The sequence below is a fragment of the Periplaneta americana genome, chromosome 16 (genome assembly GCF_040183065.1).
Source record: "Periplaneta americana isolate PAMFEO1 chromosome 16, P.americana_PAMFEO1_priV1, whole genome shotgun sequence".
Lineage (NCBI taxonomy): Eukaryota > Metazoa > Arthropoda > Insecta > Blattodea > Blattidae > Periplaneta > Periplaneta americana.
The window spans coordinates 173506363-173524412 of record NC_091132.1 but is presented as its reverse complement, the minus strand read 5'-3'; the positions used below and the strand labels follow the sequence as shown (position 1 = coordinate 173524412).

At 37.0% G+C, this 18050-nt stretch overlaps 1 protein-coding gene across 1 annotated transcript; it reads right to left on the bottom strand.

Moving 5' to 3' along the window:
* Positions 1 to 133: 133 nt before the first annotated feature.
* LOC138691961 (zinc finger protein 665-like) lies at positions 134 to 17283 on the bottom strand. Its single transcript, XM_069814641.1, has 5 exons — positions 17205 to 17283; positions 16130 to 16230; positions 10863 to 11003; positions 10123 to 10205; positions 134 to 4650 (listed from the first exon to the last, which is right to left on the bottom strand). The coding sequence occupies exons 2-5, from the start codon at positions 16208 to 16210 to the stop codon at positions 2832 to 2834; spliced, it is 2124 nt and encodes a 707-aa protein (XP_069670742.1). The 5' UTR covers positions 16211 to 16230; positions 17205 to 17283; the 3' UTR covers positions 134 to 2831.
* Between the last annotated feature and the right edge of the window lie 767 nt (positions 17284 to 18050).

The window sequence follows — 18050 nt, the reverse complement described above, 5'->3', positions numbered from 1 at the left end:
TTGTTGACACCTGGGAAGATCTCGCCGGGGATCAGAACTTATTCCACAATCTCGTGACATCCATGACGGATCGACTTACAGCTGTAATAGAAGCTGATGGCATGTGGACAGGATTTTAAGTTAACAGGTCTCTTTTTGTTTCTTATGATTTTTGTTTGAGGAAGAATACTTTTAACTTCCAAGTAAGATTTATTTTTTTTGACGAGGTTCAGCCCACTTGTAAGACCCAGAAATTGGGCATAAATTATTCCATATTTTTCGACAAATTAGACAGTCGAGGAACTCTGAACAAATTAATTACACCTCAATAAAAAAAAAAGTTTTACCTGGGATCGAACACGAGACGTTTCGGTTATACAATGGAACCGGCACGCTACTATATGAGCTACCGAGACAAGACAGTGATAGCAGCAGTCCAGAATGTAGATCCCTTAGCAGGCATTTGCCATTCGGTACAGTGAAGCAATGATATTTTGGGACTCGAGCTATGTTGTGAAATCCTGGCCTTAAATGGCAGTCTTCTTCGTGATCCTTATTCTGGTCCTTGTCCTTGTTGTGGTCCTTGTAACAATTCTTGTACTATCTGTCATGTTATGTATCCCTACGTCGATATCGAGTGAACTGCGCTGTAGAACTTTAACTTCCGACGACCAAGAAACTTCTCATTCTTTTTCAGGGTAACTGTACATGCCAGCTAATGCTATCAAAAGACTCAGCTTACGTACAGCAAACATAACCCCGGTTGTGCCGTTTATATTTCGGCACGTCATTCTTTTCCTTTCCATTTCTTTCCTGTTCTTCTATTCTTACACAAGTCGTCTATCTTGTTTATTGGTTAGAGTTTCAGTTGATATCAACCCTTCCTCTTCAATTTTGTAGAATATTATAATCTTTGGTATCCGCATGGTATCTAAATTCCGTCGACACGAATGCGTCCAACGAAATATAAATTTGTTTCAGCTATGGTAGATGGCTCTGAATGAGTATAGTATAAATCTTGTGGATATCATTTTGATGGATTGAGTTTATGAAAGTAGTTGTTCGGGTCGTCGATGTTTGTATTTCCTGTTTATATCATATCTGCCAAGAGAATTTATTAGTTTGTTGCTGTTGAGTGCTGCCTTGTGATAGAGTTCATTTGTGATTTTTTGTATATATTCGGGAAGAGATTCTATTTGGAGGTAATCATGAAGTTATCGTGTACTTGTTCCCCATCCACTGCCGTGAATGGTTCTCAGTATTTTGTTTTGGATAATTTGTATTCTATCCTTATGCTTTTCTCTGTTTGTTTTGATTATTCTAACTCTTCATAGATGGCTTGTCGTTTTTTCCTTTCTGATCTAGTTCTTCTTACTTTTCAAAGATGGCTTACTTCCTCTCACTTATCCGTCTTTCCATATTCTCTGGTTTTGTTGCTTTAATCTGTGATGAGTTGAAACAGAGGGGCCAGTTAATATCTGGCTGGGGAGCGGTTAGTATTTTATAATATCGTTTGCTGATTGGTTTTGACTGTAGCTCCAGTTTGAATTTCGCCTGAGAAGTTTGTTGTATTTCGGTTGTAGCGTCAGTCTGCGATATGGACTCATTGAGGTCGGGTGCGTGCCGGCAGGCTCAGTATAGTGAACATTGTTGGGGAGTTAGAAGTCTGGGACTACGACTTGTTGAGGAAAGTATGTAGTAGCGGGCTTTGCTATGTGGTAGTTTAGTTAAATCTGCCGGGGAGAGATTCGTTGGGGTAATACATATCGCCAAGGAGTGGAATGATGTGGAGTCTGCTGTGAAGACTCGTTGGCAAAGGATACGTTCCATTGGACGTTTATAGTGTATGTTGCTACTGATGTGCAAATCTTTAGTATGTCATTACCGTCATTATCAGTAATGGATAGTAGCGTTTGGCTGACGTAGCCGGAAAGTTTAGACTCAGTGGGTTTTGATGTGCTACTAACCATGAACTGCATTCGATTTTCTGGCTGGCTATCGTGCAGTCAATTTTGGCCAAATACCGGTCGGTATTTTAATTTGATGTTACTGAATCTCAAGCTGTGCTGTAACTAAAAGTCTACCACAAACTACAAGAAGTTCTGGTTTACGTTTTACTTAGTCATTACAACAGAACCTATTTGACGAGTATGGAATTCGAAATGGAGGCATCCATTGTTGTATGAAGTTTAAGGGGTGACCAATTTGAGAGTAACGGTTATGTGTGTGTTGAGTATTGGTTATGCGTGAGTTGCGTCGACAAGATGGATGTCAGCAAGGAGGAGTAAATATCAATGTAAAGTGACTAGTTGGGTTTGAATAACATGAGCCTGTGACGAAGATATTTTATGTGTGAAGAAGTTATTTTGTTGTCTACTCTAAATGAATGTTTGTCTTAAACATAGGGAATGTGTGTTGTTACTCAATTAACGCGACGTGCAGATTACAAACCTGATCGTACCGTTTCAGGGCAGGTTTTTTTTTTTGGTATAATTAAGATATTTATCATTTATTTCAGCAATCAAAAGTCCCACCAGACCCAGCGACGGTTCACGGTTATGGACGTTGCAATTTTCCACAAAGCAACGGCGATCAGATGACACTCAAGTGAATAATCCACACTGTATTTGTTTTAAATCTACTAATTATCCAGCAGAAATTTACATAACAGTGTAGTGAAACTTGGTTACGTGTGAAAAGATGTCTTTTGAGTTAACATTTAGAAGTGAAACATTTACTTCCCGATCACAGATAACTCCCTTTGCAGATATCACGTTTAAATGGTGACTAGCCCGTGTGTAGGCGGACACAAGTAGACAATAGTCTCTCGTGAAAAACAATATGCACAGACGTCACATTTGCATGGTTTTACCTGTGTGAGTCATTAAATGTCTCTTTAAGGCTCCCAAATGTGGAAAACACTTCCCACACACGTCGCATTTAAATGGCCTTTCACCTGTGTGTATACGCACATGTTTCTTTAAGTTTCCCGTTGCTGAGAAACTCTTTCCACATACCTCGCAATTAAATGGCTTTTCACCTGTGTGTATACGCATATGTTTCTTTAAGCTTCCCGTTGATGAGAAACTCTTTCGACATACCACGCATTTAAAAGGCTTTTCGCCTGTGTGTATGCGTGCATGAAAGTTTAAATCTCCAGTTGTTAAGAAACAGTTTCCACAAGACTCGCACTTAAATGGTCTTTGGCCAGTGTGTCTGAGAATGTGTTTCCTTAGATACACCATTTGAGAAAATCTTGTTCCACAAATATCGCATTTGTATGGCTTTTCTCCTGTGTGTACGCCAGCATGTGTTTTTAAAATTGACCATGTCGAGAAACACTTTCCACATACCTCGCATGTATATGGCTTTTCGCCAGTGTGTACTCGTATATGCGCCTTCAAATGTTCAGAGTGTAAGAAACACTTCCCACATTTAACGCACCTATATGGCTTTTCCCCTGTGTGTTTTCGTACATGCAACTTCAACTTTCGAGAGTGTGAAAAACACTCGCCACATATATCGCACTTGTATGGCTTTTCCCCAGTGTGCATTCCTACATGAAACTTGAACTGTTCAGAGATTGAGAAACACTTTCCACATACCTCGCACGTATATGGCTTTTCGCCAGTATGTATTCGTACATGTGACTTCAAATTTCCAGACTGTGTAAAGCACTTCCCACATACCTCGCATGTATATGGCTTTTCTCCAGTGTGTATTCGTACATGCAACTTCATCATTCCAGAGTGTGAAAAACCCTTCCCACATATATCGCACGTAAATGGCTTTTCGCCAGTGTGTATTTGTAAATGCAACTTCAACTTTCCAGAGTGCGGAAAACACTCGCCACATATGTCGCACGTATATGGCTTTTCCCCAGTGTGCATTCGTACATGCAACTTTAACTGTTCAGAGAGTGTGAAACACTTACCACATGTCTCGCACGCATATGGCTTTTCGCCAGTGTGTATTCGTACATGCGACTTCAACTTTCCAGATCGTGAAAAGGACTTCCCACATACCTCGCACACATATGGCTTTTCGCCAGTGTGTATTCGTACGTGCAACTTTAAATGTCCAGCCTGTGAGAAACACTTTCCACATTCCTCGCACGTATATGGCTTTTCGCCAGAGTGTATTCGTACATGCGCCTTCAACTGTCCAGAATGTGAAAAGCACTTCCCACATACCTCGCACGCATATGGCTTTTCGCCAGTGTGTATTCGTACGTGCGACTTTAAATGTCCAGACTGTGAGAAACACTTTCCACATTCCTCGCACGTATATGGCTTTTCGCCAGTGTGTATCCGGGAATGTATATTTAACAGCTGTAATCGCGTGAAACACTTTCCACAGAAGTCGCATTTGACTGCCCTCCTTGCGTCGTGTACGAGAGCATGTCTCCTAAAATATGTCGATCTTGAATAACACTTTCCACAAACCTTGCATTTGAATGACTTTTCAGTTTTGTGTATTTCAGAATGAAGATTCAGTGATTGCTCAGTAAGAAATACTTTGTCGCACATATCACAGGTGATAACATTACGACTCACATCGCTAAAGTTTGAACATTCTTCCCTCTTGCTACCACACTGCGTCGATTTGTCTTTTTCACGATCAATGCTGGCGGAATATCGTAACACGCTCTTCTCAACATTATCGACAATGCTGAAATGAACATTAATCATTATATTTTATACATATATCACACAATTATAAAGGAGAATTTGTTTCGTATTGGTGTCTTGGTCTTTATACCTGTTTCTGGGGTTGTTTGGGGAGCTAATTAAAAAAATAATAATAATTCATTTATTTAATCTGGCATAGCTAAGGCCAGTAAGCCTTCTCTTCCGCCCAGCCAGACTCTAATATTAACTCTAATTGAATACAATTGCTTACATAACTATTACATTAATATCAAGACCATAAAACAACATGAAAGTAAATAATGAAAGTTGGACAAGTAATGTTAGTGTGACAATAAACATAGGTAAGAAATAGATATAATAATATTAATAATAATAATAATAATAATGAGATAATTTAGATATTTATCTGTGGTATATATAACCATTAAACATTGAGAAACCTGAAACAGCTATTATTGTTAACAAGAATTGTTAAACAAATTTTTTTGGGCCTATCTTATATTGGTTTGATGTTGTTATGTTTTATTTAACGACGCTCGCAACTGCAGAGGTTCTATCGGCGTCGCCGGATGTGCCGGAATTTTGTCCCGCAGTTCTTTTACATGCCAGTAAATCTACTGACATGAGCCTGTCGCATTTAAGCACACTTAAATGCCATCGACCTGGCCCGGGATCGAACCCACAACTTTGGACAAAGAAGGCCAGCGCTATACCAACTCGCCAACCATGTCGACAAATTGGTTTGATGTCTGACAGTCCCTGACATTACTCGGTAGGGAATTCCAAAGCCGAGGATCAGCCACAGTGAAAGAAGATGAATATGAGGATGTTCGGTGGGAGGGAATGGGTAATATTGAGGAGTGTTGTGATCGTGTGTCTAGGTTATGATGGGTGGATATATTTTGAAAACGAGACGCAAGATAGACAGGAGTGGAGAAATGCAATATGTGGAAGAGAAGGGAAAGACAGTGGATTTTCCTAACGATCTTCGAGACGGAGCCAGGACAACATTTCCAGGGATGGTGTTACGTGATCAGCCCGGCGAATATTGTACAGGTGATACCTAACTCATTCTTAGATATTGTTCAATTAAATATTAATTTTATATACTTATTTACTGGCTTTTAAGGAACCCGGAGGTTCATTGCCGCCCTCACATAAGCGAGTCATCGGTCCCTATCCTGAGCAAGACTAATCCAGTATCAATGATCATATCTCACCTCCCTCAAATTGATTTTAATATTATCTTCCCATCTACATCTCGGCGTCCCCAAAGGTGTTTTTCCCTCCGGCCTCCCAACTAACACTCTATATGCATTTCTGGATTCGCCCATACGTGCTACATGCCCTGCCCATCTCAATTATATGGATTTGATGGTCCTACTTATGTCAGGTGAAGAATACAATACGTGCAGTTCTGTGTTATGTAACTTATACAAATTTTGGCCACTTGAGTTCAATTACGAGGCCGTCATGAAAGTGATTTTCCCTGGAACCATTTGTAGACAAAAGCACAATTGAATGGAAATATTTATTGGAACGGATACAGCAATTCTTGCGCAATTTGTCAACATACCCGCCACTGGAAGTAGGACATTTATCATACCATGGGATCAATTTTTGTGTCGTACAAGTCACCCGCCTCAGATCGGAACCAGCATTTGACTGCGTCTGCAGCTCTCTCTATCGATCCCATGATATGAGAAATGTCTCAATTCCGATGGAAAATATGTTGAAAAATACCTCAACAAGCTGTGTCCGTTCCAATAAATTTGTCCAATGAAATTATATTTTTTTTCGTTTGCGGCCCCTGGCGAACTTATTTTTACGGCCCTCGAAATTGCGGTCGAGTGGCCAAAATTTGTATAAGCACTTCTTTTGACATTATTAACATGGTGGAAGAAAAATAAATAACTTCTTTATCTGCCCCCATGAGAATGTTTGCTTGTTAGAGCTCTGCCTGGTATTGTGCCAACAGCCAAAATATTGTTTGACATTTTTAAAGCATTGGTCCATTCTGAGGAAGATAGGCCCTTTCGATTGCTTACCCATGAGTTAGCCTAGTGGAGACCACTATAAACAATAACCCCCTTACCACGCAAGGTCTGGTTTGTCCAAGTTTGGAATGCTTTATTTCTTTAAGTGTTTGTGAATTTTACGACCTGACCAGTTGATAGCATCAATAGTGGTGATATTCAATTTACTTCCGAAACATTGGATTCTGAAATGTAGGATCTTAATTATATTAGAGTTGTGAATGTATTCTCATTCATATGATATCAATTTGGAGACGGTGCATCACAAAGGAATGGCTACTTCCCAACGGTTGTCCTTGAATTATCGCCACGTATTTTGCTGTATATATTGGGAGTACACACTTAACGTTATTTGGAAACATATTCCGAGTCAGTGAAAATAGCATATTTACGTTATTTTGGTGTCAAGCATGGACATCAAAGTCAACCATGGGCTCCTCATACGGTATGCAAAACTTTTATGCAGCATTTGCGCCAGTGGACAAATGGAAAGACAAGTACAAAGGATTATTTTCTTATTGTTAATATCATATATCTTCTATTGATAAATTGTTTGTGTTTGTAGTTTGAAGTAGTTTGCATGATATGTATTATCAATTTCTGTATATCACAAATGATTGAATTGTTTATGCCTTAAATTTAATTAACTTACTTGTTTTGTATTATACATATAGCGCAACTGATGAATGATCGTTTGCGTTTGTAAATTTAATAATCTGATTGGCTATGTATTGTATACTTTTAGTAGAGGCATCGATGTAGCTCAGTCGGCAGACTCGCTGGGCTGCTGATCCAGAGCTGCGTTCGGGCTTGGGTTGGATCCCCCTTTGGTCTCAATGAATGGTTTCTTTCGACGTATTCAACAGCCATGGGACTGAAGACGGATGGTCTATGGCGAGTCCTCGGCATTACTTCATTTCAACACTTTGATTTGATTACCTGGTTGGGTTTTTTCCGAGGTTTTCCCGAACCAAAAGGCAAATGACGGGTAATCTTTTGGCGAATCCTCGGACCTCACCTCATCTCACTACATCTCGCCTAAATATTATAAAAAATTGCAGAAAATTGTAAAAATTGTAGAAAATTACTAAATTGTAAAATTGTAAAAATTGTAAAAAATTGTAATTGTAATATTGTAAAATTTTGACTTGTTACACATCTTAAAGCTTCATTGCTCATGTAAGATCTATGCAATAAAATAAATGAATGAATGAATGAATATGCATCAATCGAAATAATCCTGATAAGAGATTACAACCTGATCAACCTTCAGCTATGAGAACTGTGTCACACTCGGATATGATCAAAATTCCACCCTTGCATGAGCTACCACAGCTCTTACTACATGACACTTTTGTGTCTCTATGTCTCATATAGCTCAAGGTAAAGGAAGTGGGGACAGCAACGGTGGTTTTCAAACTTCACATTTTGAATGCTTTGTCCAAAACTAGTTGAGTGACCATAATAGAATAGTAATCTATCAAAACACAACTTCCCAAATTTGCTACACAATATATTGTTGTTGTTTTCTAATACCAGGCGTTTGACAATAAAGTCATTTGACCTCTTGCATTCCAATATTTTTTAAAGATATTATCATGACCAGCCACTGAAGCACAGATTTTGAGGAGTTCCGAATCCCTTTCTTGGTTTCAGTTGCACAGTGGGCAGTTAGGGGACTGATATATTCCAATTCTACCAGGTGTTTGGCCAAACAATCACGGCCTGTTGCCAACCTAAATGCAGCTACAGACGATTTTCGTGGTAAATCGGGAATTAACTGTGGATTATGATGCAGAGAGTTCCATATTTTCCCTTGGGATTGTGTCATAAAATTTTGTTTGTTGAAGAGTAAGTATGTAGATTTAATAAATCTTTTCACAGAGTGATACGTAGATTTAGTAACAGGTCTGTAAGTAGCAGTGCTGCCCTTCTTTGCTAAAGCATCCGCATTCTCGTTTCCCAGGATTCCACAATGGGATGGTATCCATTGGAATACAATTCTTTTATTGAGTGATATTAATTCAGAGAGCATTTTAGTTATTTCTGCTGTTTGAGATGAAGGTGTGTGTTTAGAGACTATTGATAGAATAGCTGCTTTGGAGTCTGACAATATAACTGCATTTTTAAATTTATTGATGTGGCATAGAAGATTCCTGAGACTTTCACTTATTGCAACGATTTCGCCATCAAAACTTGTTGTTCCATATCCAAGAGATCTATAACGTGAGAAGAGACAGCACGTAACACCTGCACCTGCACCTTGTTCCTGGAGATCAAGTCTCCTTCAGGCCGGCCAGTCTCCTTCAGGCCGGTGGAGAGGAAGGACGTATTTTTCGCAGCGGAGAAAATGTTAGAACAATGGGTTGTGAGTTGGAGTTGTACCGGGCAAGGATAGGCGGCTGGGCGGCCAGGTCAAGGATGCACCGGAGCATGGAAGGGACAGCTTTGGCAGGTCTGGCTGAGTGTCTCTTCTTTCACATAGTGATCGCGATACTACTAATTATTGGTGGTATCGAACTGAATCCAGGACCTGCAAGCGACAACGGGGTGACCAGTGTCAAGTGTGGCAGGTGCAGAAAGAATCTACGAGTAGGCGTGCTGTGCAACCAGTGCGAGAAGTGGTTCCATCTGACTTGTCAGAACATCAAGAGGGAACAGATAGTAGAAGAAACGTGGCTGTGCAAGGACTGCGGGAACGAGGCAGGCAACAGGGAGATCATCGGTCTTCGGAACGAGGTGAAGAAGCTACGGGAGAAGCTAGAGACGGCGGAGCAACGGATCAAGTTTCTGGAGGACGAAAATAAGTTGTTGCGACGGGAAAAGGAAAATGGCGAAGAGAGGGAGGAGAAGAAGCATGGTGCGGCAAGTGGTATCATCGGAGACTGCATCATTCGACACGTAGGGAATCTACAACCGGAGCTGGCGACAGAGTGTTACCCTGGGATTAGAGTGAAAGAAATGAAAAGCGTGATCGAAAATCAGGAACGAGGGGACCCGAAAAACATCGTCCTTCACGTAGGAACAAACGATTTGCGAAGAGGTGTTGATTATATCATAGCAGATGTATATGACTTGGTGATGGACACGAAGAAGAAATATCCGGCAGCTGGGATTGTCATCAGTGGAATCGTCAGACGGAGGGATGTGAACTGGAGAAAAGTGGGTCGTGTGAATAAAGCTTTCGAGTGGGTAGCGGAGTGTCTTGGTGCGCGTTTTGTCGATCCAAATTCCTGGATAGACGACAGATGCTTCGGAAGAGACGGAATCTAAAAAGCTATAGCAGAATTTGCTATCGCAAAGGAAATATTAAATGATACATTTAAAAAAAAATTTCACACACTCTGCATAGAAAATAAAAATAAGTATCATAAATTATAAAATTTACTTTCCTCGTCTTTATTAAATGAAGTTCTGAAAGAATGAAAGAAGCAAAACCAGCACAGTACACTCACCTCTCAGTCAACACTTCATCCTCTTCTGAAGATACTTCCACTTCCTGTTCTTGCTGAACTCTGTCCACATCCGACAAATCTTTCTGGCAAAGAGAGTAAACAATGAAGAGAACTTTAACTGACCATATGGGTCATTGGTTTACTATGCCAGACGCCCCAATACTCAAAGTTAGTGAATTCGATCTAACTCTTGAGTAAAGTTGTAATGACTTTTATACAAAATCCAAAATTGGTTCCTCCAAATTGCATTGATTTATGTCCTTCATACATCTTTCTTTATATTCAGACTACTTGCTTGTATTGTAAGATATTGTAAGACAATATATTATTTTAATGTACCGAAGTACATATGATATTTCCATGCAGATATTCTGCGTCATCATATGATGAAAGAGTAATGGAACGGAGAAAAATTCTCTCCGGCGCCAGGATTTGAACCCAGCATCCAACGTCTAGCATAGTAATTGCTAGATCAGCAACAACAAAATAACAAAGTCGTAAACTTAAAATGAAATCTGTCTCTAGACAATATTTTCTCCGTGTATTCGAGATATTTCTCTGCTCCTTACTATAAATACATACTTGCGAATTGTTATTTTATTTCAAATCTAAAATCAAAACCGTCTAATTTGTGAACGTTATGAAAAAAGGGAAAACAGTTAACACAATATTATTCGAGACTGTTAATATGTCCGACATACATTAGAATGCTCTTCTGGTATATGACAGTGACCACTTACATCATCTTCAGTTTTCACCAGAGGAAAGCTGATAGGCACTGGTGTGGCGTCTTCAACTTCTATCTCTGATTTGATATCGTAACTCTGGTCCACGCATTCTGTCTTCATGCCGGACACTTCCAGGTGGGATAAATTCCCTTCCTACAGGAAAGAAACTCATCGTGAATAATTTTATTAGCTATTTTAAAAAAGAGTTAATATGAAACAGAAGCAAATCTGGTTCAGTGTGGCAGTCTTTGGCTAAATTTCAACACAGGCGACATATTAGAAAACAAAACTGAAGGCAGAATACGAAGAAGACCCTAAAGGACACTTGAAATAACTAACAACAGGGGAGTTATTAGTTGTCAATAATTTATACAGTGTAATATGTGTAAAGAAAGAATGATTTATGTTCTAGAAATGCGTGCAAATTCATTACGAATGTGATATTTTATTACTCAGGACAGGATTCCACAACACATTAATAAACGAAACAGTGAATATATTATTATTATTATTATTATTATTATTATTATTATTATTATTATTGTCAGTTATCAATATCATCATTGCTATCTCTGTTTTCTTTCTTTTCGTTGTATTAGCTCGAAGAGAGCACTATACTGTACTTTTGACTCTGTTGGCCCTCTATAGGGCTTTAACGTAATTTGTATCATTTTCATCAGTGTTTGTATTTCTTTTTTGTATTTAAATGTGCTATCTGGTAGGATGGAAGAGAAGGTCTTATGGCCTTAATCCTGTCAGATTAAATAAATTATTATTATCATTATTATTATTATTATATCCATCCCCAGATATGCTCATCATATAGTGTACAATATTAACAGCATCAAAATGACAACAGAAGAAAAAGCACTGATTCAATGTGAAAAACTTATCAGATTACCAGGAAACAATTGGCATTCATACAGTCCTCTCTGTAGATTGAAAACTCAAAAAAGTTTCATATCCATTGTTCAAGAATTAAAACAGAAAATCAATATCCCGAATTTAAAGAAAACTTACAAATTAAACGAAACCCTTTAACTCTATTAAATATAGAATATAATCTATATTTAACTGAAAAATACTGAAATCAGAAGTAAACACTGCAATACTGAAACAATTGTCTTTAGAGACAATTAATATTAGGTACCCTCCACAAAACTGGCTTCATTTATACACCGGCGGATCCTTGATCTCCAGAGAACAAGGTGCCGGTGCAGGTGTTACGTGCTGTCTCTTCTCAATTTATAGATCTCTTGGATATGGAACAACAAGTTTGGATGGAGAAATCATTGCAATAAGTGAATGTCTCAGAAATCTTCTATGCCACATCAATAAATTTAAGAATGCAGTTCTATTGTCAGACTCCAAAGCAGCTATTCTATCAATCGTCTCTAAACACACACCTTCATCTCAAACAGCAGAAATAACTAAAATGCTCTCTCAATTAATATCACTCAATAAAAGAATTGTATTCCAATGGATGCCATCCCATTGTGGAATCCTGGGAAACGAGAATGCGGATGCTTTAGCAAAGAAGGGCAGCACTGCTACTTACAGACCTGTTACTAAATCTACCTATTACACTGTGAAAAGATTTATTAAATCTACATACTTAGACTTCAACAAACAAAATTTGATAACACAAGCAGAAGGGAAAAAATGGAACTCTCTGCATCTTAATACTCAGTTGATTCCCGATTTACCACGAAAATCGTCTGTAGCTGCATTCAGATTGGCAACAGGCCATGACTGTTTGGCCAAACACCTGCATAGAATTGGAATATATCAGTCCCCTAACTGCCCACTGTGCAACTCAAACCAAGAAATGGATTCGGAACACCTCAAAATCTGTGCTTCAGTGGCAGACCATGATAATATCTTTGAAAAATATTGGAGTGCAAGGGGTCAAATGACTTTATTGTCAAATGCCTGGCATTAGAAAACAACAACAACAACAATTGTTTTGGCTTTCATAGAGTTCGTGATAATAATAATTATAATAATAATAATAATAAAAAAACTCAAATTTAACACTGAAAGCTCAAACTACAACGTTACAAAGTTATTTTGGTTAAGAATATCTATGGAATAATATCTCGTATAATACAAATATTTATAATACAACAGTTTAGTATAAAATAAATCTTCTGTAATAAAAGGGATTCTTTAACAAACTCGAATACACTTCTAGACTAAACTCTAACTCATGGCTTTTAAGGAAAACGGGGGTTCATTGCTGCCCTCACATAAGTTCACCATCGGTCCCTATCCTGAGGAAGATTAATCCAGACTTCACAATCATATTCCACCTCCGTCAAATCCATTTTAATATTATCTTCCCATCTACATCTCGGCCGCCCTAAAGGTCTTTTTCCCTTCGGCCCCCTAACTCTCTTTATGAATTTTTGGATTTGTCCACACGTGCTACATGCCCTGCCCATCTAAAACGTCTGGATTTAATGCTCCTAATTATGTCAGGTGCAGACGACAAATATCTATATTGTATAACGTTATTAAACAGTAGCAGTGTTAGTGGAAACATTCGCAACAATAATTTCTATATGCATACATGCTTTCAGAAGGTAAGCAGAAATTGGATTTTATAACTGATGCTCTTCCTTTTTGTGTGTCACTGTTGTGACCAATAAAGAAATAATTGGATTGATATAATGATCGATGTTGAATTCGGTCATTCTTTCATATCCACGTTTATCCTGCTCTTAAGGGGAAAAATGAGTAAATTAAAAAAAAAAAATCTTTAGAATACTCTGTGGTATGTGTAGAATGCATAGCATAATATTTTGTGGGTATTTGTGACCTTATGGGAAGTGAAGTCGCCATTTTTAAACTTCCTGAGTTATAGATTTTTAAATCACTCGCGCGCTTTTATTGTTGTTTCCGGTAAATTAAATTTTCAAATTTTTTTTTTCTTTAAAATACACTTTGATATGTGTGGAATGCACTGCATAACATTTTGTGGGTATTTGTGCCATTTCGGATGTTGAGACGTCATTTTTAAACTTCCTGCACTATGGATTTTTAAATCACATGCCCACTTTTATCGGTTTCTAGTAACTTCATATTTTTTGCTACATTGCCAGACAAAAATGGATATAATTTCTGAACTATTAAAGATACATGCATAAAATTTAGAACACACATTCTTTTGACTATTAGAAAACGTTTCTCTGTAAAAGAATTTTGTTAACTGATTTCATTTTAAAAATACGTCAGTTTGTGTGCAAGAAAGGAAATCAGAAAATTGTTATTAAATTTTGATTGTTTATTTTACAAACGTAGGCACTAATATCAAAATTCTGTTACAGTCAGTTTGTAGAACATGCTTTAGCAAATACATTGCAAAAACTGTTTTAATCTCTCTTTAAAAACGGTTTAGATATATCGGTTTTAGTACAATCCTGCATTGAGTATATTTTTTTTCAAATTAGGGCCCCAAATTTTTTTTTTTCAAAATATTTTTATTTCATTGAATTGCCACAGCTATGAGCTGTCTACATAAAAAAAATTAATATTTTACACCAAATAGGAAAAAGTTTTAAAAAATACCATCTTCTCCCCTTAAGCTACAGATTTGAATTACTTTTCAAATATTTCCAAATTGATTTCAGCTTTCAAAAATCCCTCTTGTGTACAGCCACACAAACTAACATGTATAATAGTGCGTAGGCCTACGTCAATAACAGAACAAGATGTCCAATCAATGTTCTTTTAAGGTTTTCCACATTTTTCATTGAAGTCAAAGATTTCCTTGTGAATAAATGGTAGCATTTACTCCATAAACACGGATCAAGTGGGTTGAGAAAGGTTACTGTTGTAGGACATAAGAAAGCACCTCGACTGAATATAATTATGTCTTAGAAATTACAACTGAAACAAAATGTAATGGTGTACAGAGGAAAATCTCTCGTACATGATAGCCAAGATACGTATATGTTTCATACCAAGGTACCAAACAGAACAGCAGTTCAATACGGTTTTGGGACCAGATTACATTACTCGATAACTTGCAGGGTGAGTAGCGGTCACACAGACTAGCTGAACTTCGTGTCAATGTTTCTTCCCATGGGGAGAATAGAACCAAGCACACTTCATAATGCCAGACCAATTCACGACGCCATATACCAGACAGTAACAGCACAAGGTCATAATTTTGTCTACTGAATATAAACTGGAAATGTTGAAAGTTGAAATGTGTAATCTTCTGGTACTGTTAGGGCCTATTGTATAAACAATTTAATCTTAGATCAGAGGTTAAATTGATCCTCGTTCTACCTGAACTTGGAATTTTGTGTTGTATAAAGTCTAATCTGAGATTAATTTGTCTCAAACTGAAGTCAACTTTGACTGAAGAAATTTCTCCGATTAAGTTAGATGATCTAAGTTCAGTTATTTCTATTCTGTTTGAAATATACGAGTGACAGATTGTGCAAATAAAATATCCATTAGGCCTATTATTATTATTATTATTATTAATATTAATAGATATGTGAGGTACATTTATGCATATTTTTTTCAATTTCTTGTCTTAATACACAGACAATCTTACATTTTATAAGGTTCTATCGTGTTCAGCAGTATCAAATAGCATAACCTATAATTATATTATGTTGATAACAACCATTAATTATTAATGGATATGATAGGTACATTCATAAATTTTCAATTAACTCTATTACTAAACGAAAATTGTCGTTTTATAAAGCATTATTATGTTTAGCAGTATCAAACACCGTGACATGATAACAATTTGGAGAACAGTCAACCTTCTTCTTATTGTCCGCCATTATTTACATTGCACAAAACAAACCAGTGTGTCCAACAGAGTTAAAGGAAAGTCGCCAAAAAGTAGTTGTAAAGTCGCTAGATTTCTCATTATCAACAAAGAAAGATTAAATTTTGTCACTATGGGGTGCTAAAAAGATCGCTAAATACCTATTTAAGCAATATAAAAGTTAAAAGAAATTGATGAAAAAGAATTAAAGTCGCTAGATAGGCAACACTGAACAAACCTGTACAACATGGTCCGCGTATCACATATTTCACGTGTTTATGCGATGTTGCCAAATCCTTTTCACGTGAACGTATATTGCATTTGAACAAAGGTAATTTGATCGCAGAAAAGATTTATACAATAGAAGGCGTATCTCAACACGGTTCAATTTTCGATCTAAGTTCATCTTTAGTCAGGGAGTTTTATACAATTGGGCCTTAGACAAACAAATAAGCAAAATACATAGTAAGACTTTGCAGTTTACCTTTGATAAAGCCTGATTTCCTTCCATTTCGTATGTGTTATCATGTAGTTGTGAGCCCAACAGTTCAACTGCAGGTTCCATTTTGATCACATCCAACACAACTGAAAGAAAAAGTTATGTAATTGATAGTGGTTACAGAAACTCAACTGTTGAGAAAGTTATTAAAACTAGCTACGATCTACTTCACATCCCATTACTTTGTACAAAATCTTGATACAAAATACCCTGCCAAGACCCTCGATTCGTTAGCTCCTAGTATCGGGGACTGTCAAAATAATATTCAACTGATAATCTTCAGTTCAAACGCAATCTTACTTACTAGACACATGGTAAGTAATTGAGACTCGTCTAGACATGGCTTCTCATAAACTATTTTCTTCTTCTAGCATAAAATACTCCAATCTGCTGTAATTTCATCCCTGTATAATTATTCTGGGTTTAATTTCTAATTCAGTAAATAAATCTTTGTTTGTTCCTTATTTCTACAACAAATTGTCTACTGTTCATTAACCAGACAGTTTATAGTACCTCGGGCAAAAAAAGACCAGAATTATACAGATTTCGCTACTCAGGCCGATATACTTCAAGCTACTAGTATAACTTCTTACGATATATGAATAATAGTAAAATACCAGTACCGGTATATATGTACTACATACACCGTCATTAATCTAAAGTGATAATATTTTCAAGACTATTTTTCTACCCTTGATATATATTGAGAAAATAATTATTGTCTTCTCTACCATCTTTATATAAGAACGGCCAAACGATCGAGGTATGTGACAAGGTTAGTGGATCAGTTAAGGAGATATATAAGTAACTAGCCTATTAATATCACTTATAAATCCCCTCAACAAACTCACTAACCTTATCACATATACGACATTCCTATATACATTTGGCAGAGATAAAAATAGTTACCTTCATTGTAGGCTACATGTTTTCCGCTTTTATTCGCCTATTCAACACGTTATAAAACCCCTAAAATTGCGGAATTTTCAGAAATAAATTAAATCAATCAGTTTCGCATAGAAATGATAATTATCCTTGAATGTAAAATATTGGAACCTACCTGTCCAATAATTCAACACGTCCAGCAAACGAAACTTTTACCAGGACATCACCCTAAACTTTATTGACTTAGATAACGACGAATAAATACAACTGTAGGATCTAATGCGCCATGGAATGTGGGCTACGACACTGCCATCGTGATCTAATACAGGCCGTAAGGCAGACCACGTGACTCGCTTAACAGCTGATCGCGAAAGGCGGTCTTTCAACCATATGATTTAGTCGCAGTGCATGAAGAATAACATATATTTCTTTGAAATGCAGTGTAATTGCGTCAGTAAAATTTTAAACAGTGATTGTGAGACACTTGAGACACAATTTACTTGCAATTTAAGGTATAATATTATTTTTGGTGTGAAAATTACGTTGTTGCAGGCAAAGTTCATATGTGTAATACCTGCCTTTATTTCGATTAAATATTGCGCCCTTATGTGGTTAAGTGAAATTTTGGTCTTATAAACAGTAGGCTAAATATGTGTAATAATATATACGTGAAAGTGAAACATTGACTGGCATGTAAAGTAAGTTGTGATTAGGCCTAAGTGCAGCGTTACCGATGTTACTCTTGTCTAATCCATTATTGTTAGTTTACCGTATTTGTCTTATTAAATTTAAATTATTGCGCCCTTTCTATTTTGTGAATAACCTACATTATACGAGTAAATAATACGACGTTTGATAATATACAAATTTGAACTAAAAACGAGATACATATAGTATATTACGAAAAATTATACCCTGTAGTTTTCATTACTGTTACAGTATCTAGAATTGTAATTAGTTGAAATAAAGCATTCATGCTCCATTACGAAATTCTTCCACATTCATTTATGCACGTTTCAAC